This window comes from Trichomycterus rosablanca, chromosome 1 (genome assembly GCF_030014385.1).
Source record: "Trichomycterus rosablanca isolate fTriRos1 chromosome 1, fTriRos1.hap1, whole genome shotgun sequence".
NCBI lineage: Eukaryota > Metazoa > Chordata > Actinopteri > Siluriformes > Trichomycteridae > Trichomycterus > Trichomycterus rosablanca.
The window spans coordinates 76,511,834-76,539,560 of NC_085988.1; the positions used below are offsets into that span (position 1 = coordinate 76,511,834).

Consider the following 27,727-nt stretch of genomic DNA (forward strand, 5'->3'; position numbering starts at 1 on the left):
CAGCAGCGCTACTGGAGTTTTTAAACACCGTGTACACTCACTGTCTACTCTATTAGACACTCCTACCTAGTTGGTTCACCCTGTAGATGTAAAGTCAGAGACGGTCGCTCATTTATTGCTGCTGTTTGAGTTGGTCATCTTCTAGACCTTCATCAGTGGTCACAGGACGCTGCCCTTGGGGCTCTGTTGGCTGGATATTTTTGGTTGGTGGACTATTCTAAGTCCAGCAGTGACAGTGAGGTGTTTAAAAACTCCATCAGCGCTGCTGTGTCTGATCCACTCATACCAGCACAACACACTCTAACACACCACCACCATGTCAGTGTCACTGCAGTGCTGAGAATCATGTGGTGGTCCTGTGGAGGTCCTGACCATTGAAGAACAGCATGAAAGGGGACTAACTAAGCATGCAGAGAAACAGATGGACTATGGTCAGTAACTGTAGAACTACAAAGTGCGTCTATATGGTAAGTGGAGCTGATAAAATGGACAGTGAGTGTAGAAACAAGGAGGTGATTTTTTATGGCTGATTAGTTTACATACAGTATATGTTAGTCTTTTGGGTTATATTTAAAATAATTGTTTTGTATGTTAGTACTGATGTCTTGATGTATTATAGTTATAGTTAAAGTTAAAATATGTTAATGATTTGTATGTTAGTGTTTTAAGGATATAGTTTAAAATGTGTTAGTGTTATGGTTGAAAATATCTCGATGTATTATAGTTATAGTTAAAGTTAAAATATGTTATTGTTTTTGGGATATAGTTTAAAATATGTTAGAGTTATGGTTAAACATTAGAGTTATGGTTAACCATTAGAGTTATGGTTAAACATTAGAGTTATGGTTAAACATTAGAGTTATGGTTAACCATTAGAGTTATGCTTAACTATTAGAGTTATGGTTAAACGTTAAGAGTTATGGTTAAACATTAGAGTTATGGTTGTTAATGTTATACTGTTACATAAATATTTTGTTAATCATGCTTAAAAAAAATAAGATTACATTTGGAGAGAAATGCCACCCTGGTGTGTTTCTTCTACATTTTCCATCTCATAAGACATGCTGATTAGAGCGGATTGGGGTGGTGAGAGAGTATTTAGTCTCTGCAGAGATCTTAAAGTACTCTGACCCCATCAAATACCCTCACAATCACTACCAGTATCACGACCCCCACTTACTAACAGCCTGATTCCTCCTTGATCCCATAAATTTAGAGTGCACCTTGCCACTCCAGACTCTGCCAAACCACACTGGGCTGCCCAGACTGCCTTATCATCACAACAAAAGCAAGTTCTGCTCTCCTGATTAGGCATGCACAGTGAAAAGCAGGGTCCTCTAAATGAATCTCAACAAGCGTTCTGCTGTTTTCTTTCACTGAATAGGACTGTCAAAGTGTGTGTGTGCGTGTGTACACAAGGCCCTCTACACTCAGCCTAGGTAATTGTGAGCCCAGCAAGCTGTGAAGGCATCGAGCGTTGCCTCCCTGCTGCACACACTGCAGAAAAAAAAGTAGAAAATGCAAGCTAAATCTAATCAATTTCACCTTGTTGTTTATTTATTTCCACCCGGCTTCGATGCAAACAGTATTTTTCCTGCATAGCTCCAGCTCAGTGTAATATCATGGTGCTGAATAGTGCACGGCAGGAGTAATTCATCTTTAAAGGGGCAATGCATTTAAAACAACATGAACAGAAATCAAATTGGATAGCGTGTGTAGCACAGAGTATCATTACACCTCGCATGACTTTCTCATTATCATCAGGCTCTTGTATATCTGTAATCCAGCAGCGCTTATTATGAGCAAAGCTCTTGAAGGACGTATTGAATTTACTTTACACTTGGACTGGCAAAGTGAAAAGGCAGCAGAAGAGTGAGCGAGTGAGTGAGTGAGTGAGTGAGTGAGTTAGTAAGTGAAATGGCCTCCTATGTTGGTTGGGTTGAATATGAAATTCGGCGTCCCCCCTCCCCCAGCGCACACAATCCATAGAAAAGCGATAAAAGGCAAAGAGAGAAATAAGACAAGGGCAGTGGAATGGAATATAAAATATTTAGCGCGCCCCCTCTTTCAGCACTCGGGAGTGTGAGCCATACATATCTTGGCTTTGGATAGTTTTTTTAGTTTCTTTACAAGAGTGGGAGGAGTGAGAGACAGAGGAGAGGAGGACACGATTAGTACAGCTCTGTAGCTACAAGTAGGATTTCTGAAAAGCACTAGTGCACATACAGTTTGGTTTCAAGGACAATCACAAGGACATATTTTAAACCAAGCAGCTATTGTATTTTCTGTCTTCTGCACCACTCAGAGAAATACATAAATAAACAACAGACACAGAACATTATTGTAATTTATAAATTTTAAAAGGTTCAGTTTTCAGAGTAACCTGATAAATAGGTGAACAGAAGCACTTTGTCATATGACTTTAAAAAACATAAAACAATTAATTGTAAGTTAAAATATGTACATAAGTAAAAACTGCAGATTTATTATAATGAAAATACAATGGCAGTAATAAAATAATACCGTATCTTTAAAAGTAGGCAGTGTGAGTGTATATACAGTGTATCACAAAAGTGAGTACACCCCTCACATTTCTGCAGATATTTAAGTATATCTTTTCATGGGACAACACTGACAAAATGACACTTTGACACAATGAAAAGTAGTCTGTGTGCAGCTTATATAACAGTGTAACTTTATTCTTCCCTCAAAATAACTCAATATACAGCCATTAATGTCTAAACCACCGGCAACAAAAGTGAGTACACCCCTTAGTGAAAGTTCCTGAAGTGTCAATATTTTGTGTGGCCACCATTATTTCCCAGAACTGCCTTAACTCTCCTGAGCATGGAGTTTACCAGAGCTTCACAGGTTGCCACTGGAATGCTTTTCCACTCCTCCATGACGACATCACGGAGCTGGCGGATATTCGAGACTTTGCACTCCTCCACCTTCCGCTTGAGGATGCCCCAAAGATGTTCTATTGGGTTTAGGTCTGGAGACATGCTTGGCCAGTCCATCACCTTTACCCTCAGCCTCTTCAATAAAGCAGTGGTCGTCTTAGAGGTGTGTTTGGGGTCATTATCATGCTGGAACACTGCCCTGCGACCCAGTTTCCGGAGGGAGGGGATCATGCTCTGCTTCAGTATTTCACAGTACATATTGGAGTTCATGTGTCCCTCAATGAAATGTAACTCCCCAACACCTGCTGCACTCATGCAGCCCCAGACCATGGCATTCCCACCACCATGCTTGACTGTAGGCATGACACACTTATCTTTGTACTCCTCACCTGATTGCCGCCACACATGCTTGAGACCATCTGAACCAAACAAATTAATCTTGGTCTCATCAGACCATAGGACATGGTTCCAGTAATCCATGTCCTTTGTTGACATGTCTTCAGCAAACTGTTTGCGGGCTTTCTTGTGTAGAGACTTCAGAAGAGGCTTCCTTCTGGGGTGACAGCCATGCAGACCAATTTGATGTAGTGTGCGGCGTATGGTCTGAGCACTGACAGGCTGACCCCCCACCTTTTCAATCTCTGCAGCAATGCTGACAGCACTCCTGCACCTATCTTTCAAAGACAGCAGTTGGATGTGACGCTGAGCACGTGCACTCAGCTTCTTTGGACGACCAACGCGAGGTCTGTTCTGAGTGGACCCTGCTCTTTTAAAACGCTGGATGATCTTGGCCACTGTGCTGCAGCTCAGTTTCAGGGTGTTGGCAATCTTCTTGTAGCCTTGGCCATCTTCATGTAGCGCAACAATTCGTCTTTTAAGATCCTCAGAGAGTTCTTTGCCATGAGGTGCCATGTTGGAACTTTCAGTGACCAGTATGAGAGAGTGTGAGAGCTGTACTACTAAATTGAACACACCTGCTCCCTATGCACACCTGAGACCTAGTAACACTAACGAATCACATGACATTTTGGAGGGAAAATGGCAAGCAGTGCTCAATTTGAACATTTAGGGGTGTAGTCTCTTAGGGGTGTACTCACTTTTGTTGCCGGTGGTTTAGACATTAATGGCTGTATATTGAGTTATTTTGAGGGAAGAATAAATTTACACTGTTATATAAGCTGCACACAGACTACTTTTCATTGTGTCAAAGTGTCATTTTGTCAGTGTTGTCCCATGAAAAGATATACTTAAATATCTGCAGAAATGTGAGGGGTGTACTCACTTTTGTGATACACTGTATATATATATATATATATATATATCCTCTTTTCAATCCTCTGTATGTCCTGTACATAATGCAGTATTGACAATAAAGCAAACTTTGACTTTTTGACTTTGATATATAGGACCGAACCCATGCCTGATAAGAAACACTCGACCAGCTGCACAACTATGCTGTCTAGTTTACTATGTGGAGGAAGGGGGGCCATATATACAGTACATGTCCTTGAAATTATGAACTGCATATGTACTATATGCATACATACAGTATATATACACCGATCAGCCATAAAATTAAAACTCACTGTCCATTTTATCAGCTCCACTTACCATATAGAAGCGCTTTGTAATTCTGCAATTACTGACTGCAGTCCATCTGTTTCGCTACATACTTTTTTAACCTGCTTTCATGCTGTTCTTCAAAGGTCAGGACACCCACAGGACCACTACAGAGCAGGTATTATTTGGGTGGTGGATCATTCTCAGCACTGCAGTGACACTAACATGGTGGTGGTGTGTTAGTGTGTGTTGTGCTGGTATGAGTGGATCAGACACAGCAGCGCTGCTGGAGTCTTTAAACACAGTGTCCACTCACTGTCCACTCTATTAGACACTCCTACCTAGTTGGTCCACCTTGTAGATGTAAAATCAGAGACGATCGCTCATCTATTGCTGCTGTTTGAGTTGGTCATCTTCCAGACCTTCATTAGTGGAAACAGGACGCTTCCCACTGGCCGCTTTTGGCTGGATATTTTTTGAAAATATTTTTTATGCATTTTCTCCCCATTTTCCTCCCGAGTTAGTGCAATAAATTTTGTCTTCCGCTGCTGAGAGATGCCATTTCGACACATGCACAGCCCTCCTCTTCTCGCTCCTGCATTCTGCACAGGCGTCTCTTCCGCCAATCAGGGTCCTTACACAGCGTATGAAGACCCACCCCACACATAGTCCGGCCCCCACTCTGCAGATACGGTGGCCAGTTAGTATCTGCTGCAGGCACTGCCAATTATGCCTGCTAGATGGCGCCCAGCCGATCGGTGGCAACACCGAGTTTCGAACAGGGGAGTTCAGAAACTCGGTGCTGGTGTGCAAGCGGAATATCCCGCTGCGCCACCTGGGCGCCTTGACTGGATATTTTTGGTTGGTGGACTATTCTCAGTCCAGCAGTGACAGTGAGGTGTTTAAAAACTCCAGCTGCGCTGCTGTGTTTTATCCACTCATACCAGCACAATACACGCTAACACACCACCATGTCAGTGTCACTGCAGTGCTGAGAATGATCCACCACTTAAATAATACCTACTCTGTGGTGGTCCTGTGGGGATTCTGACCATTGAAGAACAGCATGAAAGGGGGGCTAACAAAGCATGCAGAAAATCAGATGGACTACAGTCAGTAATTGTAGAACTACAAAGTGCTGCTATATGGTAAGTGGAGCTGATAAAATGGATAGTGAATGTAGAAACAAGGAGGTGGTTTTAATATATGTACATAGTGATATACTAAACAACAACATCCATATAGTTCTAGTTGCTAAATTTGTTTGGTACTCATCGTTTTTGTACCCCAACACCAATTAACAACAAATATCGAGGTTAGTCATAGTAAAAGAAGCCCTGATGGTCCTCAAAAAGAGAAAAAATCCTGGTCTCATTATGCTGAAGAACATGAAGTGTGCTATCAGTGCTACAGTACATATCGGCAGTATAATCAAAACAGTATTGATTAACTATTAACTATAGACTTCCAGCTCCAGTGCTTTTTGCTTCTCTGCAAATTTAGGACATGCAGGCTTTTCCTCCCCCTCTCTCTGACCCTTACTCTTTCATGTACCTTGGGCTTTTTCTGCACATACGGAAACGTTGATGTTATTCCATTTTCCATTTTCTCTAACCTTTTCCCCCTTTTTATGTGTGACAGAAGCTGGCTGTAAGAAGTTGTCCTGTGGGGACGCCGGCCAAGCCGCTCTCCCTCATCAAGCCTCCCAGCCAGAGCATCGCCATCTCAGTGGTGCCGGCCAAGGCGCCCGTTTCCATGGTGACCGCACACATTAACGGACAAAAGGCAGTGGGCTCGGAGACGCTGCAGACGTCCCCCATCAACCTGCAAACAGCCAACCGAGCGCACAGAACGGGGGAGCTGTGCCACTCACAGGTAACTCTCAAAACACACAGCTCGGTTACATGGAGTGTCATTGGAACACTGGAAGTCCTTAAACTCACACAAAACTTATTATTAGACAGGAAAAGCACTGAAGGTCATACACCTTTACACTCAAAAATATGTGACCCCCCCCCCTCTAACCCTATATGTAACCCTAACCCTAACCCCCCCCCAACACACACACACACATAGTAAACCATATTATTATGCATATATGATTTGTATAGTAGTGTGTGTCTCACATCAGGCCTGGGGACATGGGTTCGGTCCTGACCTCAGGACACTGTACATGAAGAGCTTGGCATGATCCCTCTCTGTCAGTGTGAGTCGCACTAAAATGAATAACGTAAATGAATAGAGCAGAATTAATAACGTTCAAATGAAAATGCGATTATGTTCTCCGTCAAGGGAGGTCAAACACATAATATGCCTGCTCTTTGAAGTCGAATGGACGCTGCTGCCGGCTAGTACATGGCCAGTTGTACCACACCATGACCTGCTTGTTAGAAAAGGTTATTTTCATATGGTGTGCTGTGTACATTTCTGAGAAAGACGCACTTTGTATGGCTAAAATGACACTGTAGTTACACTTTTACCTAGCATTGACTAGAATCGTTTAGGGGGACAATAGAAAGTTAATTTATCTACAGTCCTGGAGGTCCTGGGAAAAGAAATGGCCTTGACGGCAGTATACACTGTATGGTAGTACACTGTAAGTTTTTGGACACCTGACCACAGACTTTTGGTTTTATTGCATTTAGTAAAATGCTCATCTGTTGGATTGGACCACACGGGCCAGCCTTCGCTCCCCATGTGCATCAATGAGCCTTGGCCGCCCATGACCCTTTCGCCGGTTTACCACTGTTTCTTCCTACTGACCACTGCAGACCGGGAACACCCGACAAGAGCTGCAGTTTTGGAGATGCTCTGACCCAGTCGTCTAGACATCACAATTTGGCCCTTGTCAAACTCACTCAAATCCTTACGCTTGTCCATTTTTTCCTGCTTCTAACACATCAACTTTGAGGATTAAATGTTCACTTGCTGCCTAATATATCCGACCTACTAACAGGTGCCGTGATGAAGAGATAATCAGTGTTATTCACTTCACCTCATAATGTTATGCCTGCTCGGTGTATAAATACAGTCTTTAACTTCACCTGTCACAGGATACAGGTTGTAAACCATTAATGTAAACATTACCTTTAATACTTTAAGCACTATTAATACTTGATAGCATTTATCACCACAAATTGACAATCTTAATAAAACATTAAGATAGAAATCTTCCATCCAGCTAAATTCCACAAACCTCCTTTATTAGATGCATTGATTATAACATTAATGGATGTATAAACTGTATTTATATCTACGTATATAGCCAGATTTTACATCTGGAGGGCTTTTAACAGTAAAAGCTTCTAACTGGACTGATTGATTTTAGAAATTCAAGAAGCTCTTTGGTCTTTAGTCTGTTAGAGAGCAAGTGTTTTATAAGCACTATTTAAACCTGTATGTAACCAGGGCAACCTTCGAAGAAATGCATCTCAGACCTTGTCCTCATAAATATACATGCATATACTGTAGTGTGTTGTGGTAGCTTAAGCATCTCATTTATTTCTACTTTGTTCAAATAAGTTTATTGTGGGTGTTCTGAAATATGATAAATATGCTGGTAATAAAGAAACTCTTGTGATTGATCATAGCTGGTAGTCTGTCTGTACCCAGATAAATATAAATAAAGCTAGTTGAAAAGAAAAATTAAAGTGTCACCTTATGCTGAGGGGGGATTTGTCTGGCTGGTCTGATCTAATCCAAGAACCAGCAAAAAAAGTGACAGTTCTGTTTTTCTTGCATTTAACCCTTTTAAACCCAGAAACATCAGCAGTTTTCCAGCATTTACATTAGCTTCATTTAGCAGATGCTTTACTCAAAGTGACTTACAATTATGACTGAATGCAATTAAAGCAGTTGAGGGTTAAGTGCTTTGCCAACAGTGGCAACTTAGTAGTGGTGCGGTTGTAGTCCAGTAACTTAACTACTGAGCTGCCAGCAGATCTTGGTAGATCTTTTCCTAGCATAAGGTGACAGTTTGGGTTTTCAGAGGCAGAGGCAGTCAAACCACCTCTTTTTAAAGGTACAGAGAGGTCACCAGCAGTGGTCAAACATAATTGCTAACTTTCAATTAGTGAGTGGATGTTTCTACACATGGGACTTAGTAGTAGTTTTTGTGTTGGCACCGTCTCCCCTTGACATGTTTTAGTTCTTAAATTAAAGTGCTTGATGCATTTACATTACATTTACATTTTCAGCATTTAGCAGGCGCCTTTATCCAAAGCGACTTACAGCACAGATACAGTATACTGTACAATCTGAGCAACTGAGAGTTAAGGGCGTTGCTCAAGGGCCCAACAGCAGCAACCTGGCAGGGGTAAGGCTTGAACCAGCGACCATTTGATTACTAGTCCAGTACCCTAACCACTAGGCTACAGCTTGCAGAGATGGGGAGTCGCACGTGTGACAATTATATACAGTGTATCACAAAAGTGAGTACACCCCTCACATTTCTGCAGATATTTAAGTATATCTTTTCATGGGACAACACTGACAAAATGACACTTTGACACAATGAAAAGTAGTCTGTGTGCAGCTTATATAACAGTGTAAATTTATTCTTCCCTCAAAATAACTCAATATACAGCCATTAATGTCTAAACCACCGGCAACAAAAGTGAGTACACCCCTTAGTGAAAGTTCCTGAAGTGTCAATATTTTGTGTGGCCACCATTATTTCCCAGAACTGCCTTAACTCTCCTGGGCATGGAGTTTACCAGAGCTTCACAGGTTGCCACTGGAATGCTTTTCCACTCCTCCATGACGACATCACGGAGCTGGCGGATATTCGAGACTTTGCGCTTCTCCACCTTCTGCTTGAGGATGCCCCAAAGATGTTCTATTGGGTTTAGGTCTGGAGACATGCTTGGCCAGTCCATCACCTTTACCCTCAGCCTCTTCAATAAAGCAGTGGTCATCTTAGAGGTGTTTGGGGTCATTATCATGCTGGAACACTGCCCTGCGACCCAGTTTCCGGAGGGAGGGGATCATGCTCTGCTTCAGTATTTCACAGTACATATTGGAGTTTATGTGTCCCTCAATGAAATGTAACTCACCAACACCTGCTGCACTCATGCAGCCCCAGACCATGGCATTCCCACCACCATGCTTGACTGTAGGCATGACACACTTATCTTTGTACTCCTCACCTGATTGCCGCCACACATGCTTGAGACCATCTGAACCAAACAAATTAATCTTGGTCTCATCAGACCATAGGACATGGTTCCAGTAATCCATGTCCTTTGTTGACATGTCTTCAGCAAACTGTTTGCGGGCTTTCTTGTGTAGAGACTTCAGAAGAGGCTTCCTTCTGGGGTGACAGCCATGCAGACCAATTTGATGTAGTGTGCGGCGTATGGTCTGAGCACTGACAGGCTGACCCCCCACCTTTTCAATCTCTGCAGCAATGCTGACAGCACTCCTGCGCCTATCTTTCAAAGACAGCAGTTGGATGTGACGCTGAGCACGTGCACTCAGCTTCTTTGGACGACCAATGCGAGGTCTGTTCTGAGTGGACCCTGCTCTTTTAAAACGCTGGATGATCTTGGCCACTGTGCTGCAGCTCAGTTTCAGGGTGTTGGCAATCTTCTTGTAGCCTTGGCCATCTTCATGTAGCGCAACAATTCGTCTTTTAAGATCCTCAGAGAGTTCTTTGCCATGAGGTGCCATGTTGGAACTTTCAGTGACCAGTATGAGCAAGTGTGAGAGCTGTACTACTAAATTGAACACACCTGCTCCCTATGCACACCTGAGACCTAGTAACACTAACAAATCACATGACATTTTGGAGGGAAAATAACAAGCAGTGCTCAATTTGGACATTTAGGGGTGTAGTCTCTTAGGGGTGTACTCACTTTTGTTGCCGGTGGTTTAGACATTAATGGCTGTATATTGAGTTATTTTGAGGGAAGAATAAATTTACACTGTTATATAAGCTGCACACAGACTACTTTTCATTGTGTCAAAGTGTCATTTTGTCAGTGTTGTCCCATGAAAAGATATACTTAAATATCTGCAGAAATGTGAGGGGTGTACTCACTTTTGTGATACACTGTATATATATATACAGTGTATCACAAAAGTGAGTACACCCCTCACATTTCTGCAAATATTTCATTATATCTTTTCATGGGACAACACTATAGACATGAAACTTGGATATAACTTAGAGTAGTCAGTGTACAACTTGTATAGCAGTGTAGATTTACTGTCTTCTGAAAATAACTCAACACACAGCCATTAATGTCTAAATGGCTGGCAACATAAGTGAGTACACCCCACAGTGAACATGTCCAAATTGTGCCCAAATTGTCAATATTTTGTGTGACCACCATTATTATCCAGCACTGCCTTAACCCTCCTGGGCATGGAATTCACCAGAGCTGCACAGGTTGCTACTGGAATCCTCTTCCACTCCTCCATGATGACATCACGGAGCTGGTGGATGTTAGACACCTTGAACTCCTCCACCTTCCACTTGAGGATGTGCCACAGGTGCTCAATTGGGTTTAGTCCATCACCTTTACCTTCAGCTTCCTCAGCAAGGCAGTTGTCATCTTGGAGGTTGTGTTTGGGGTCGTTATCCTGTTGGAAAACTGCCATGAGGCCCAGTTTTCGAAGGGAGGGGATCATGCTCTGTTTCAGAATGTCACAGTACATGTTGGAATTCATGTTTCCCTCAATGAACTGCAGCTCCCCAGTGCCAGCAACACTCATGCAGCCCAAGACCATGATGCTACCACCACCATGCTTGACTGTAGGCAAGATACAGTTGTCTTGGTACTTCTCACCAGGGCGCCGCCACACATGCTGGACACCATCTGAGCCAAACAAGTTTATCTTGGTCTCGTCAGACCACAGGGCATTCCAGTAATCCATGTTCTTGGACTGCTTGTCTTCAGCAAACTGTTTGCGGGCTTTCTTGTGCGTCAGCCTCCTTTTGGGATGACGACCATGCAGACCGAGTTGATGCAGTGTGCGGCGTATGGTCTGAGCACTGACAGGCTGACCTCCCATGTCTTCAATCTCTGCAGCAATGCTGGCAGCACTCATGTGTCTATTTTTTAAAGCCAACCTCTGGATATGACGCCGAACACGTGGACTCAACTTCTTTGGTCGACCCTGGCGAAGCCTGTTCCGAGTGGAACCTGTCCTGGAAAACCGCTGTATGACCTTGGCCACCATGCTGTAGCTCAGTTTCAGGGTGTTAGCAATCTTCTTATAGCCCAGGCCATCTTTGTGGAGAGCAACAATTCTATTTCTCACATCCTCAGAGAGTTCTTTGCCATGAGGTGCCATGTTGAATATCCAGTGGCCAGTATGAGAGAATTGTACCCAAAACACCAAATTTAACAGCCCTGCTCCCCATTTACACCTGGGACCTTGACACATGACACCAGGGAGGGACAACGACACATTTGGGCACAATTTGGACATGTTCACTGTGGAGTGTACTCACTTATGTTGCCAGCTATTTAGACATTAATGGCTGTGTGTTGAGTTATTTTCAGAAGACAGTAAATCTACACTGCTATACAAGCTGTACACTGACTACTCTAAGTTATATCCAAGTTTTATTTCTATAGTGTTGCCCCATGAAAAGATATAATGAAATATTTGCAGAAATGTGAGGGGTGTACTCACTTTTGTGATACACTGTATATGATCCGACGTCATTCTGATTGTGTCATTTTCTGCTCTCTAATAACGCTCCAGCCATTTTAACCCACAACGCACGCAATGGGTAAATGTTCCAGCCAGCTTCCGGCATAGTGATGAAGCATCGCTCCCTACTCCCTCCTCACTTAAAATACCCTATGTAGTGCACTTCACTGGAACAGCTGGTGTGAATGAAATGCTTCTACAGAACTGGTGCTAATGGTTGGAAGAACCTCTTTCTGAACCAATCAGATCTTCTGATTTTCATTTTTAGTAAGAAATGCTGTTATTTGTGTTTATTTACTTTGCAGCGTCACACAGATGATGTGTCAGTGAAACGCTTCATTGGATTTCTAACGAGTTTGTGTTTTACTTCACACCTGGAAAAGTTTGGAGGTTTTTAATTATAAGCACACATTTACAAACTAACAGATTATATTCTATATAATATTATATTATATTTAATATCATCTGGAAGAACATAAGCTAAGGTAAGCAGTGGTTTAGATTTTATTTTTTTTTTGCTGTGTTTTGGATTTTGGCCACTGTGCCTGTGATTTATTGTGCGCTTTTGTTTTGCAATGAAAACAAAACGTATCAGTTTAAGCTTTTAACTGGTACCTAATGTGTTGTTGTTTTTTATCTGAACTTACATATTATTCGCTTCTACGCTACATTTCCAGTATATGTTTTGTGTATATTATATTGACTCTTGACTTGACTCAGACTCTAGCCTAAAGACTTGTCACTTGACTCGGACTCTAGCCTAAAGACTCGTGACTTGACTCGGACTCGTATTTTGTGACTTGTGAACATCTCTGGCTTGATGGCATGGAGGTGCATGGAGTAGATGCAGCACAAGATTGGTCCTTGGGACCTTGGTTTGGATTTTTTTCCATTTGACCTTGTGGATTTCCTCTGGGTCTTTTTAGAGTTCGTCCACCTCATTTTTCCACACAAAGAAAAATTGGCTACTGTAAATTACCCCAACGGTAGGTACATGTGTTCACTGTGATGAATTGGCACCTTGTCCATGTTGTATTCTTGCCTTATGCCCAGTAATGCACTGCCAACCCTGACCAGAATGAAGCAGTTATTGAAAATGAAATAAAGTAAGAAAATGAATTCCTCAAAGTGCAATAATGCAATACAAAATGTGTCACTTTCAATACACATTCAAAATAAAAAGCAAAAATTGAATTTAACAAAAAAAAAAGGTACACATCAGGCTCATGCGAGTGCCTTGTTTTTATTATTGAGTCACTCCCTTACTGGGGGGCAATTTTCATGCCTTTTTGCATTCGCCTGAATAATCACAACCACCCCCTCCTCCATCTCTCCACCTTTATCTCCATCTCACCCTGCCCGAGTCTGTTTCCTCTCCCTTCCCCCTTCAGATCTGTCAGAGTGAGTGAAAGGGAACAGTAAGAGGGGTCAGGCAGCGGGATTGCTTTACGCCTCTTTATGGCAGGCCTGTTTAGTGAGCGAGTGGGCCCAATACAGCTTTCAACTTTGCCCAGCTTCTTGAGATCAGAGCTCCGAAATCCCAGATCAAGTTTTATTTTTGTCAAGTTACATCTAAAATACCGAAACACATGAGAATTACCACAGATCAGAGGTTGATGTCTGGAGGAAGTGGGTAAGGTGAGCGGTTGGGGTCGAATCCAGGCCACCTGGTTGGTCATTTGCAGATCAATAATGAGGTGTAAATGGACCGAGTTCATGCATGGGCGCACACATTGTATCTGAGTGCTTTGGGAAGTGTGGATGGGACTCGGAGCTGTTTTGTGGTGACAGCAGGCTGATTAAGGTCAACACTGAAACAAGAACCCAAACAGCAGCATCTGCCAAAAGAGTTTACAGTAAATAAACTAGGTAAACATCTCAGTGTGGGAGTAAAGGGTCCATTGTATGTATAGGAATGGTACACTGATCAGCCATAACATTAAAACCACCTCTGTTTCTACACTCATTGTCAATTTTATCAGCTCCACTTACAATATAGAAGCACTTCTGTAGTTCTACAATTACTGACTGTAGTCCATCTGTTTCTCTACATACTTTTTCAGCCTGCATTCACCCTGTTCTTCAATGGTCAGGGCCCCCATAGGACCACCACAGAATAGGTATTATTTAGGTGGTGGATCATTCTCAGCACTGCAGTGACACTGACACGGTGGTGGTGTGTTAGTGTGTGTTGTGCTGGTATGAGTGGATCAGACACAGCAGCGCTGCTGGAGTTTTCAAATACCGTCTCCACTCACTGTCCACTCTATTAGACACTCCTACCTAGTTGGTCCACCTTGTAGATGTAAAGTCAGAGACGATCGCTCATCTTTTGCTGCTGTTTGAGTTGGTCATCTTCTAGACCTTCATCAGTGGTCACAGGACCCTGCCTACAGGGCGCTGTTGACTGGATATATTTGGTTGGTGGACTATTCTCAGTCCAGCAGTGACAGTGAGGCGTTTAAAAACTCCAGCAGCGCTGCTGTGTCTGATCCACTCATACCAGCAGAACACACACTAACACACCACCACCATGTCAGTGTCACTGCAGTGCTGAGAATGATCCACCCAGATAATACCTACTCTGTAGCGGTCCTGTGGGGGTCCTGACCATTGAAGAACAGCGTAAAAGGGGGCTAACAAAGCATGCAGAGAAACAGATGGACTACAGTTGAAATGAAACAATGAAATAAAAGTCAATGTAAATTTAAGAAACACTGCATACTGTCCCAATGTTTTCTGATTTGGGGTTGTATGTAAGGTTTGCAAAATGTAATATACTTTATATGATATAAGCCGGGTTGACAACATCATGACGTGGTTTGCATTATCAGGGGCTAGTCTGCTACAAGCGACATAAGACAGAGGGGATTGGAGACAACTGACCCATCTGTGCAGCCAACCATTGCAAAGCGCTGACGGCGTAATGACATGACATATGATATTCAGCTACCTAATAGTAACTTTCTGTACAACCAGTTTTCAGTTTCTCTTTATCTTAGCTCACTATACTATTCATTCATTGTCTGTTTGACCACCGCTATATCCTATTCAGGGTTGCAGTGGGTACAGTTCACTGGGTGAAAGGTAGACAACACACGGGACAAACACACATTTATACACACAGTCACACCAAGGGCAATTTAGTATCTCCTATTAACCTGACTAATGTCTTTGGACTGTGGGAGCTCCATAAGTAAACCCACATAGACACGGGACCAACATACACACACCACACAGAAAGGACCCAGACTGCTCACACAATGGGAATCAAACCCAGGACCTTATTTCTACCCACCTTGGTATATACTATTATTAGTACATTTATACACTGATCAGCAGTAACATTAAAACCACCTCCTTGTTTCTACACTCACTGTCCATTTTATCAGCTCCACTTACCATAAAGAAGCACTTTGTAGTTCTGCAATTACTGACTGCAGTCCATCTGTTTCTCTACATACTTTTTTAGCCCCCTTTAATGCTGTTCTTCAATGGTCAGGACCCCACAGGACCACCACAGAGCAGGTATTATTTAGGTGGTGGATCATTCTCAGCACTGCAGTGACACTGACATGGTGGTGGTGTGTTAGTGTGTGTTGTGCTGGTATGAGTGGGTCAGACACAGCAGCACTGCTGGAGTTTTTAAATACCGTGTCCACTCACTGTCCACTCTATTAGACACTCCTACCTAGTTGGTCCACCTTGTAGATGTAAAGTCAGAAACGATCACTCATCTATTGCTGCTGTTTGAGTTGCTCATCTTCTAGACCTTCATCAGTGGTCACAGGACGCTGCCCACGGGGCGCTGTTGGCTGGATGTTTTTGGTTGGTGGACTATTCTCAGTCCAGCAGGGACAGTGAGGTGTTTAAAAACTCCATCAGCGCTGCTGTGTCTGATTCACTCATACCAGCACAACACACACTAACACACCACCACCATGTCAGTGTCACTGCAGTGCTGAGAATGATCCACCACCCTAATAATACCTACTCTGTAGGACCATAGTGCACTAATAAGTGTGCATAAGGTAGGATGCAGTATCTTCCTGTCTGACTGGTCCACACTCAGGAGTAAAAAAACTGTGAACATTTTTATTTTTGAACCTCCTTTTGCCTTCCATCCTTCTGGCTTCTGCTTTGAATAGAGTTAAGGTCATCCTTGACTAATCTTGGCAATCCGTGTCAGAGAATAACAAGTGGAACATCCAGCATTTAAGTGGTGCCACTGGAACTAGCTGTCCTGCACTTGGGTGAATAGTTTTAATTACACTCACAGTGAAAGTACCACACTGCACCTCAATTAGTCCTCTTTCACACCCACTCGCATATTTCTTCTTATGTATGTTCACATGAATATTTACCCGGCTTTTAAAAATACCAGTGTGAATGCCTGTAAACACAGCTGGTAGGCAGGGCTACCGGTGAGGAAAGCCAAAGGCTGTTTGAGGCACCACTATAAACTGCTGGCTTTGCAGTAAGTAAATGAGATGGGCGCCGTGCCCACGCCTCGCCTGTGCCTGTTTGCCATGCTATCAAGCATCCGCTCCAACAGTCACCGCTTAATGGTGTCCCATATGTGAGTGGCTAATGCTAACTGAATTGCACCATGACATCATTAGTACAGCGACTTGTCATGTCGATGTAATAATTTGATGCATGTTTTTACAGATTTTTGAGGAACCAAATAGACTGATTTGTATTAAACTGTAACATGGCAGCTGTGGAAGTAGTATGGCAGGTAAAAATTGTGTCCTTCTGCATTGCCATTTTGACTAGCAAAGGGAAAATGAAAACGCAGTTGATTAATGTGTCAGCTTCTCTTGATTGTCAAACAGCTGCGCCTCTTGAGCATTGACTAGTTTCAGGTGGAAGTTCTTCTATGTATCACAGTGTCTTCCTCTCAGTCTTGCCAGCTTCTTTGTTGGCTAATCTACTATTTTTCTGAAGCCATGATACTGGGCAGCTTGGTCCGGTCCAGTTTTCCACTGGCATGTGGTACCAGCAGAACTCAACTTGTGTTGCATGTTTTATGGCTTCACAATGGAACCAACTTTGGAGAGCGGATTGTCCCCAAGTGATGGCATAACGTCCAAATCCACATATACACACATTATTCACATGTTACATCCATACACATTCACACATCCACATATACACACATCATTCACACATACACATCTATACACATTCATACATCCACATATACACACATTATTCACACATACACATCTATACACATTCACACATCCACATATACACACATTATTCACACACACATCCATACACATTCACACATCCACACATTATTCACATGTTACATCCATACACATTCACACATCCACATATACACACATTATATATGGATGAATGAAAGGGACAGTGGTAGCCTAGTGGGTAGAGCTTTGGGCTATCAACCTGAAGATTGGTGGTTCAAATCCAGGCTCTGCTATGCAAACACTGTTGGGTCCTTGAGCAAGGCCCTTAACCCTGTCTGCTCCAGGGGCGCCGTACGATGGCTGACCCTGCGCTCTGACCCCAGCTTCCAAAAACAAGCTGGGATATGCGAAGAAAGAATTTCATTGTACTGTACACGTGTATATGTATATATGACAAATAAAGTATATCTATCTATCTATCTATTCACATGCTACATTCACACATCCACATATACACACATTATTCAATGTTACATCCATACACATTCATACATCCACATATACACACATTATTCACATGTTACATCCATACACATCCACATATACACACATTATTTACACATACACATCTATACACATTCACACATCCACATATACACACATTATTCACATGCTACATCCATACACATTCACAAATCCACATATACACACATTATTCACACATACACATTCATACACATTCACACATCCACACATTATTCACATGCTACATCCATACACATTTACACATCCACATATACACACATTATTCACATGTTACATCCATACACATTCACACATCCACATATACACACATTATTTACACATACACATCTATACACATTCACACATCCACATATACACACATTATTCACATGTTACATCCATACACATTCACACATCCAGATATACACACATTATTCACATGTTACATCCATACACATTCACACATCCAGATATACACACATTATTCACATGTTACATCCATCCACATTCACACATCCAGATATACACACATTATTCACGTTATATCCATACACATCCACATATACACACATTATTTACACATACACGTCCATACACATTCACACATCCAGATATACACACATTATTCACATGTTACATCCATCCACATTCACACATCCAGATATACACACATTATTCACGTTATATCCATCCACATCCACATATACACACATTATTTACACATACACATCCATACACATTCACACATCCACATATACACACATTATTCACATGTTACATCCATACACATTTACACAACCACATATACACACATTATTCACATGTTACATCCATACACATTTACACATCCAGATATACACACATTATTCACGTTATATCCATCCACATCCACATATACACACATTATTTACACATACACATCCATACACATTCACACATCCACATATACACACATTATTCACATGTTACATCCATACACATTTACACAACCACATATACACACATTATTCACACCAGTGGCGATTTCTCTAAGACTGCAAGGGAAGCTCAGCTTCCCCTAAAATGTCAAAAATTAAATGGTCAAATATGTACAGTTGTGTTAACATTTTATTGACTACAAATGCGTTAGAACACGTTCATCTCGAAGACGAGTTCGTTCAGAATCAGCTACTTATCACAAATCGACTGACTCGAACTTCTCGTTCATTCCCGTAGCGTCAATGCATTTGCCCGCAGAAGCTGAAGCTGCATGGAAAGGTTTTTTCATTGCTTTGAAACTCGCCGGTCACTGGATAAATGCCACGATTTTGTCCCGGACGCTGAGCGTCTCTAGGGGTGAATGGAGCTGTGGGCGGGTCTGGACGATGAGCTTCTGCAAGATGATTGGAGGATCAGTCGAAAGGCTGAATCCCGTTTTGATTGACAGCTATTTTGAGATCTACACCTTCAGTTAATCACTGGGAGCTTCAGTCCCATCGCGGATTTTGCGAGTGAAGTCGAAAGACAAACTGCAACCCATTTCTTGGTATTTGCTTGAAAAGGAACGGAGGGCAGAATTTATGTATAAATAAATTGACAAATTTTATGATGTAAGCCGACAATGAGCTTCCCCTCTTTGAAAGACCAGCCGCCACTAATTTACACATACACATACAATCTACATATACACACATTATTCACATATACACATTCACACAACCACATATACACACATTATTCACACATACAATCTACATATACACACATTATTCACACATACACACATACAATCTACATATACACACATTATTCACATATACACATTCACACAACCACATATACACACATTATTCACACATACAATCTACATATACACACATTATTCACACATACACACATACAATCTACATATACACACATTATTCACATATACACATTCACACAACCACATATACACACATTATTCACACATACAATCTACATATACACACATTATTCACACATACACACATACAATCTACATATACACACATTATTCACATATACACATTCACACAACCACATATACACACATTATTCACACATACACACATACAATCTACATATACACACATTATTCACACATACACACATACAATCTACATATACACACATTATTCACATGTACACATCCATACACATTCACACATCCACATATACACACATTATTCACATGTACACATTCACAAATCCACATACACACATTATTCACACATACACATCCATAATGTGTGTATATGTGGATGTGTGAATGTGTATGGATGTAACGTGAATGATGTGTGTATATGTGGATGTGTGAATGTGTATGGATGTGTGTGTGTTTGTGTGTGTAGATATGTGAATAGATGGATGGATTTTGATGTGAATACATGTGAGTTAATGCTACATGGATTGTACAGTAAATCATTTAATCCCACACTGGCAGGGGATCAGTTCTGTTGTGATCTTCAGTGTAGCAGCATTACATTAAAGCTCTAACAGCCTCTACACTGATTCTTGGAGTTCAGCTGTGATTTTACTGAACTAAATCTGACCGCAGTTTTTTTAATTCTCTTTAGCGCAATAAAACTTTCATTTCATTGTGGTTTTTATTCAAGTCCACCTGCTGTTGTAGGAGAGGGTGGAAGTTTATGTGCTGTAGTGGAAGCTGGTATTTTGGTTACTACATCGCCCCCATGTGGTCATCAGTGAAACTGAGGGTTAGGTGCACTAGTTCAGTGTACGTTTACTGCTCACACACAGCATTGTGTATCGTTTTGTTAAAGTGTACTAATTGTTTGTCTACGGATACTGTATAATTGTATGCCTAATTCTATGCACCAATTAGCTGTAAACCACTCATTTGAAATGGTGTATGCCTTTACTTATATAGTGTACCTTTACTTATATAGTGTACCTTTACTTATATAGTGTACCTTTACTTATATAGTGTAGCTTTACTTATATAGTGTAGCTTTACTTATATAGTGTACCTTTACTTATATAATAGTGTACCTTTACTTATATAGTGTACCTTTACTTATATAGTGTGGCTTTACTTATATAGTGTACCTTTACTTATATAGTGTACCTTTACTTATATAGTGTAGCTTTACTTATATAGTGTACCTTTACTTATATAGTGTACCTTTACTTATATAGTGTAGCTTTACTTATATAGTGTACTTTAACTTATATAGTGTACCTTTACTTATATAGTGTACCTTTACTTATATAGTGTACCTTTACTTATATAGTGTAGCTTTACTTATATAGTGTACCTTTACTTATATAGTGTAGCTTTACTTATATAGTGTACTTTAACTTATATAGTGTACCTTTACTTATATAGTGTGCTTTAACTTATATAGTGTACCTTTACTTATATAGTGTACCTTTTCTTATATAGTGTAGCTTTACTTATATAGTGTACCTTTACTTATATAGTGTAGCTTTACTTATATAGTGTACTTTGACTTATATAGTGTACCTTTACTTATATAGTGTACCTTTACTTATATAGTGTACTTTAACTTATATAGTGTACCTTTACTTATATAGTGTACCTTTACTTATAGTGTAGCTTTACTTATATAGTGTACCTTTACTTATATAGTGTACCTTTACTTATATAGTGTACTTTAACTTATATAGTGTACCTTTACTTATATAGTGTACCTTTACTTATATAGTGTACCTTCACTTATAGTGTACCTTTACTTATATAGTGTACCTTTACTTATATAGTGTACCTTTACTTATGTAGTGTACCTTTACTTATATAGTGTACCTTTACTTATGTAGTGTACTTTTACTTATATAGTGTACCTTTACTTATATAGTGTAGCTTTACTTATATAGTGTAGCTTTACTTATATAGTGTACCTTTACTTATATAGTGTAGCTTTACTTATATAGTGTAGCTTTACTTATATAGTGTACCTTTACTTATATAGTGTACCTTTACTTATATAGTGTACCTTTACTTATATAGTGTACCTTTACTTATATAGTGTAGCTTTACTTATATAGTGTAGCTTTACTTATATAGTGTAGCTTTACTTATATAGTGTACCTTTACTTATATAGTGTAGCTTTACTCAAATAGTGTAGCTTTACTTATATAGTGTAGCTTTACTTATATAGTGTAGCTTTAATAATTGCATATAGTATCTTTTGGCATATTACCCACCGAATCTCACCAATCAGGCATAACATTATGACCACCTTCCTAATATTGTGTTGGTCCCCCTTTTGCTGCCAAAACTGCCCTGACCATGGACTCTGCTATACTCCTGAAGGTGTGCTGTGGTATCTGGCACCAAGATCTTGTCCTGTAAGTTGTGAGGTGGGGCCTCCATGGATCGGACTTGTTTGTCCAGCACATCCCACAGATGTTCCATTGGATTGAGATCTGGGGAATTTGGAGGCCAAGTCAACACCTCAAACTTGTTGTTGTGCTCCTCAAACCATTCCTGAACCATTTTTGCCTTGTGGCAGGCCACTGCAGACCGGGAACACCCCACAAGAGCTGCAGTATTGGAGATGCTCTGACCCAGTCGTCTAGCCATCACAATTTGGCCCTTGTCAAACTCCTAATGCTTGCCCATTTTTCCTGACTTTAAGGATAAAATGTTCACTTGCTGCCTAATATATCCCACCCACTAACAGGTGCCGTGATGAAGAGATAATCAGTGTTATTCACTTCACCTGTCAGTGGTCATAATGTTATACCTGGTCGGAGTATAGGACAATTTTTTTTTAGAAATATACAGTACACTGCCTGGCCAAAAAAAGGTCACACACTCTAATATTTTGTTGGACCGCCTTTAGCTTTGATTACGGCACGCATTCACTGTGGCATCGTTTCCACAAGCTTCTGCAATGTCACAACATTTATTTCTGTCCAGAGTTGCATTAATTTTTCCCCAAGATCTTGTATTGATGATGGGAGATTTGGACCACTGCGCAAAGTCTTCTCCAGCACATTCCAAAGATTCTCAATGGGGTTCAGGTCTGGAATCTGTGGTGGCCAATCCATGTGTGAAAATGATGTCTCATGCTCCCTGAACCACTCTTTCACAATTTGGGCCCGATGAATCCTGGCATTGTCATCTTGGAATATGCCCGTGCCATCAGGGAAGAAAAAATCCATTGATGGAATAACCTGGTGGTTCAGTATATTCAGGTAGCCAGCTGACTTCTTTGGGCACATAATGTTGCTGAACCTAGACCTGACCAACTGCAGCAACCCCAGATCATAGCACTGCCCCTACAGGCTTGTACGGTAGGCACTAGGCATGATGGGTGCATCACTTCAGCCGCCTCTCTTCTTACCCTGATGCACCCATCACTCTGGAACAGGGTTAATCTGGACTCATCAGACCACATGACCTTCTTCCATTGCTCCAGAGTCCGATCTTTATGCTCCCTAGCAAATTGAAGCCGTTTTTGCCGGTTAGCCTCACTGACAAGTGGTTTTCTTAAGGCTACACAGCTGTTTAGTCCCAATCCCTTGAGTTCCCTTCATATTGTGCGTGTGGAAATGCTCTTACTTTCACTATTAAACATATCCCTGAGTTCTTCTGTAGTTTTTCTACCATTTGATTTCACCAAACGTTTAAGTGATCGCCGAAGATGATGTTTCCCCACTGTCCTTCCACTTTTTAATAATGCGTTGGACAGTTCTTAACCTGATTTTAGTAGTTTTAGCTTCTCCTTAGATGTTTTCTCTGCTTGATGCATGCCAATAATTTGACCCTTCTGAAACAGATTAACATCTTTTCCATGACCACAGGATGTGTCTTTCGACATGGTTGTTTAACAAATGAGAAGCTACTCACTGCATCAGTTAGGGTTAAATAACTTGTTGCCAACTGAAACATAATCATCCATGCAGTAATTATCCAATGGGAGGCTCTTACCTATTTGCTTAGTTAAATCCAGGTGGTGACCTTTTTTTTGGCCAGGCAGTGTACCTGCACTATGTGTTACTACTGAAAGTTCTCAGTAATTCAGGCCATGTCAGTGTGATATCATGCTTAATAAGGACACAGTGAAGGTCAGCTGAGAAAAGCCATTTTCACTGTCAGGTTTGATCCCATAGATCAAGCTGAGAGTAAATATGTCTGTGTCGACAGCCGTCTCGGCTCAAACTCATTGTCCACAAATTGACTGATGTACAGTTGGTGTACCTACATTGGTAAGGGACTGTACTGGGATTTCAGTCATTTCTGCGGTCCTCTATCACTGGCTGAATGATTTAAACTAATACTTTATCACAGAGGAAAGTCTTAAAGGAAACGTAAAAAAGGGAATTTAGTTTTAAGGGACGCTAAAATTAGATTATACAAAATCAGCAGAAGTGTACAGAGTGTACCTTGGATCTATAGTTTTTATTGGATTTATAGATGGTTTAAGTTCTATAATGGTAATGTTAGGATTGTATATATTTACTTTTTATATAATTGCACATTAAAAGGATACATTTTAGTACTTTGTAAGTCTCTTGTATTATAATGTTATATTTCTGTAGCAATATAAATAGATGACACCCATAAGACTACTAGAATGAAGAAAATTAAGGAGCTTTGTGCTGGTATAATAAAGCAGATGAAAGATTTTCACAGGTTAAGAATGTCACTTGGAGCTATTCCTAAACCACAGTAGGTTCCAAGATGTTTGTAGTCAGATCAAACGAATATTAACATTTGGCCACAATGACCAAAATTAGTCTGAGGAGAAAAGGTAAGACATTCCAACCCAACAACACTGTTCATACTGTCAAGCATGGTGGTGGTACTGGCATGTGTTGGGTGTTGGGGCTGTTTTGCTTCTAATTGAGCTAAGTTAAACTGAGTAGAAATTCTCTACATACTTTTTTTTAGCCTGCTTTCACCCTGTTCGTCAATGGTCAGGACCCCCACAGGACCACCACAGAGCAGGTATTATTTAGGTGGTGGATCATTCTCAGCACTGCAGTGACACTGACATGGTGGTGGTGTGTTAGTGTGTGTTGTGCTGGTATGAGTGGATCAGACACAGCAGCGCTGCTGGAGTTTTTAAATACCGTGTCCACTCACTGTCCACTCTATTAAACACTCCTACTTAGTTGGTCCACCTTGTAGGTGTAAAGTTAGAGACGATCGCTCATCTATTGCTGCTGTTTGAGTTGGTCATCTTCTAGATCTTCATCAGTGGTCACAGGACGCTGCCCACAGGACACTGTTGGCTGGTTATTTTTAGTTGGTGGACTATTCTCAGTCCAGCAGTGACAGTGAGCTGTTTAAAAACTCCATCAGTGCTGCTGTGTCTTATCAACTCATACCAGCACAACACACACTAACACACCACCACCATGTCAGTGTCACTGCAGTGCTGAGAATGATCCAACACCCAAATAATACCTGCTCTGTAGTGGTCCTGGGAGAGTCCTGACCATTGAAGAACAGCATGAAAGGGGGCCAACAAAGCATGCATTGAAATAGATGGACTACAGTCAGTAATTGTAGAACCACAAAGTGCTTCTATATGGTAAGTTGAGCTGATAAAATGGACAGTGTAGAAACAAGGAGGTGGTTTTAATGTTATGGCTGATCAGTGTATATAAAGTAGAAAGGTGGTGGTGAACTGGCATTGAATGGTCCAACCAACAATAACAACAATAACGCACACAGAGATCCAACAAAATCAGCCATAATAATTTCCAGAAGTTTGTTGATGGCTGTCTAAAGTGGATGATCGAGGTGGGAAAAGCAAAAAAGCTGTTGTTCAACAAAAAGCTTCTCAAAATGCACAGCACATCAAACCTGAAGGCAGATTGAGGCTAGAACAGCAGAAGATGACATAGGGTTCCAATTCTGTCAGTCAAGAACATGCTGTTTACTCCAAATCCTGACACTGCCATTAGCATGTTGCAGCAAAAATGGAGATTTATTAGACACTGCAACGTTTTTAGATCTTCTGAATTTCAGAACGTTTTAGTGAGTTTGTGCTTAGTGTAGTGTAAGATTCCTGTTCTACACAGACAAAATGAAACACAACATGGACGTCTGCTGTCGTAGCCCATCTAATGCTTAAAGCAACTTCTGTGCTTTTCTTAAAAATGTTGTTATTCCACCCTAATTTCAATTGAGAAAAGGTCAGTCATGCTACAAAACGATCATCAGTCAGTATTGGCACCAACAACTCTGACCAGCCCATTTCTAACTGTAGTCCATCTGTTTCTCTACATACCTTTTTAGCCTGCTTTCACCCTGTTCTTTAGAAGTCAGGACCACAACAGAGCAGGTATTATTTAGGTGGTGGATCATTCTCAGCACTGCAGTGACACTGACATGGTGGTGGTGTGTTAGTGTGTGTTGTGCTGGTATGCGTGGATCAGACACAGCAGCACTGCTGGAGTTTTTAAACACCTCACTGTCACTGCTGGACTGAGAATAGTCCACCAACCAAAAATATATCCAGCCAACAGCGCCCCATGGGCAGCATCCTGTGACCACTGATGAAGGTCTAGATGATGACCAACTCAAACAGCAGCAATAGATGAGCGATTGTCTCTGACTTTACATCTACAAGGTGGACCAACTAGGTAGGAGTGTCTAATAGAGTGGACAGTGAGTGGACACAGTGTTTAAAAACTCCAGCAGCGCTGCTGTGCCTCATCCACTCATACCAAAACAACACACACTAACACACCACCACCATGTCAGTGTCACTGCAGTGCTGAGAATGATCCACCACCTAAATAATACCTGCTCTGTGGGGGTCCTGACCATTGAAGAACAGGGTGAAAGCAGGTTAAAAAGGTATGTACAGTCAGTAATTGTAGAACTATAAAGTGCTTCTATATGGTAAGTGGAGCTGATAAAATGGACAGTGAGTGTAGAAACAAGGAGGTGATCTTAACATCATAACACCAGGATAAGCTAAAGCTATGTTTTTTTGGAAACAGGCTAAAATGTCAGCATCTGAAAGCCTTCTGAAAAGGTTTCTCAATCCTGCAAGCGAGGGAAGAAAATAAGGCTAAACATTTCTCTTTTTTTCCTCTTGACAGCTGTAAAGGAGCAGACAGGAGACAGCGATGTAAACAAATTCACTATTTTTCTATCATTTATCCCCATCACACAAAATAGCCTTTAAAATCCAGTTCAGTCCACTTTCACCTTCGGGCTGGCAGGGCTTCTTAAAAGCACTTTGTTTGTGGAGAGAAGAGATTGAAAAGTATATTTAACACCTCGCTGGATATCACACACAAACATCTTCAGACTGAAGACAGTTTATAAAGTGGTATGAGGAGGGGGCACGGTTACACACACTTAGACCAGAGTGGCATCCTTTGGTGGTGTTTCTTTATTCGTTACATTTTTTAAAAACCTCACAAATAACAAAGTAACTTTAATCCTACAACACCTTTTTAAGAGGAGGTCTACAATAACAGAGGTGATCAAGTTTGGGGGGTGGGAGCAGAGGTTTAGCAATTACGAAAATGAACGCCCTCGCCAAGGGAGGATTTTCATCTCGGCTGTTGTCATGGGAACGGCTCTTTAACTCCCTCCTCCTTCACTTTTTCTGCTTTTTGAGGCACAATAGCAGGAAGGGATTGTACAGCAGGGGAGTGACTGATTGAGCTCATGTTTTTAAAAGCGAGCGAGCTGCAACTTTCTCTAATACGTTTTTGCTTTGTTCTGAGCAGATAAACACTAAATGCTGAGCTCACCTGGAAACCAAAACCTTTAGAAATATATAACTAAAATTAAACCTTTATAAGCAGTTTATTCCCTGGTTATAAAGAATAAAAGACAATTTAGTATCTAATTTAAATAAAATGTTGTAAAAAGTGGCCATTTGTATTTGATGTGGCTGGACTTTTTTGGATTAATTGTGTGCTGCAGTTAATAAAACTAGACAGAAACAGGT

The 27,727-nt window shown here is 41.1% G+C and overlaps 1 protein-coding gene across 1 annotated transcript in view; it reads left to right on the forward strand.

The window, feature by feature from the left end:
• The window catches only part of phf21b (PHD finger protein 21B), a 206,519-nt gene that overhangs the window by 155,801 nt on the left and 22,991 nt on the right, over nt 1-27,727 (forward strand). The window contains exons 4-5 of the mRNA XM_063006698.1: nt 1,266-1,292; nt 6,105-6,338. Coding sequence (XP_062862768.1) covers nt 1,266-1,292; nt 6,105-6,338 — 261 coding nt within the window. The remainder of the gene's footprint in view (nt 1-1,265; nt 1,293-6,104; nt 6,339-27,727) is intronic.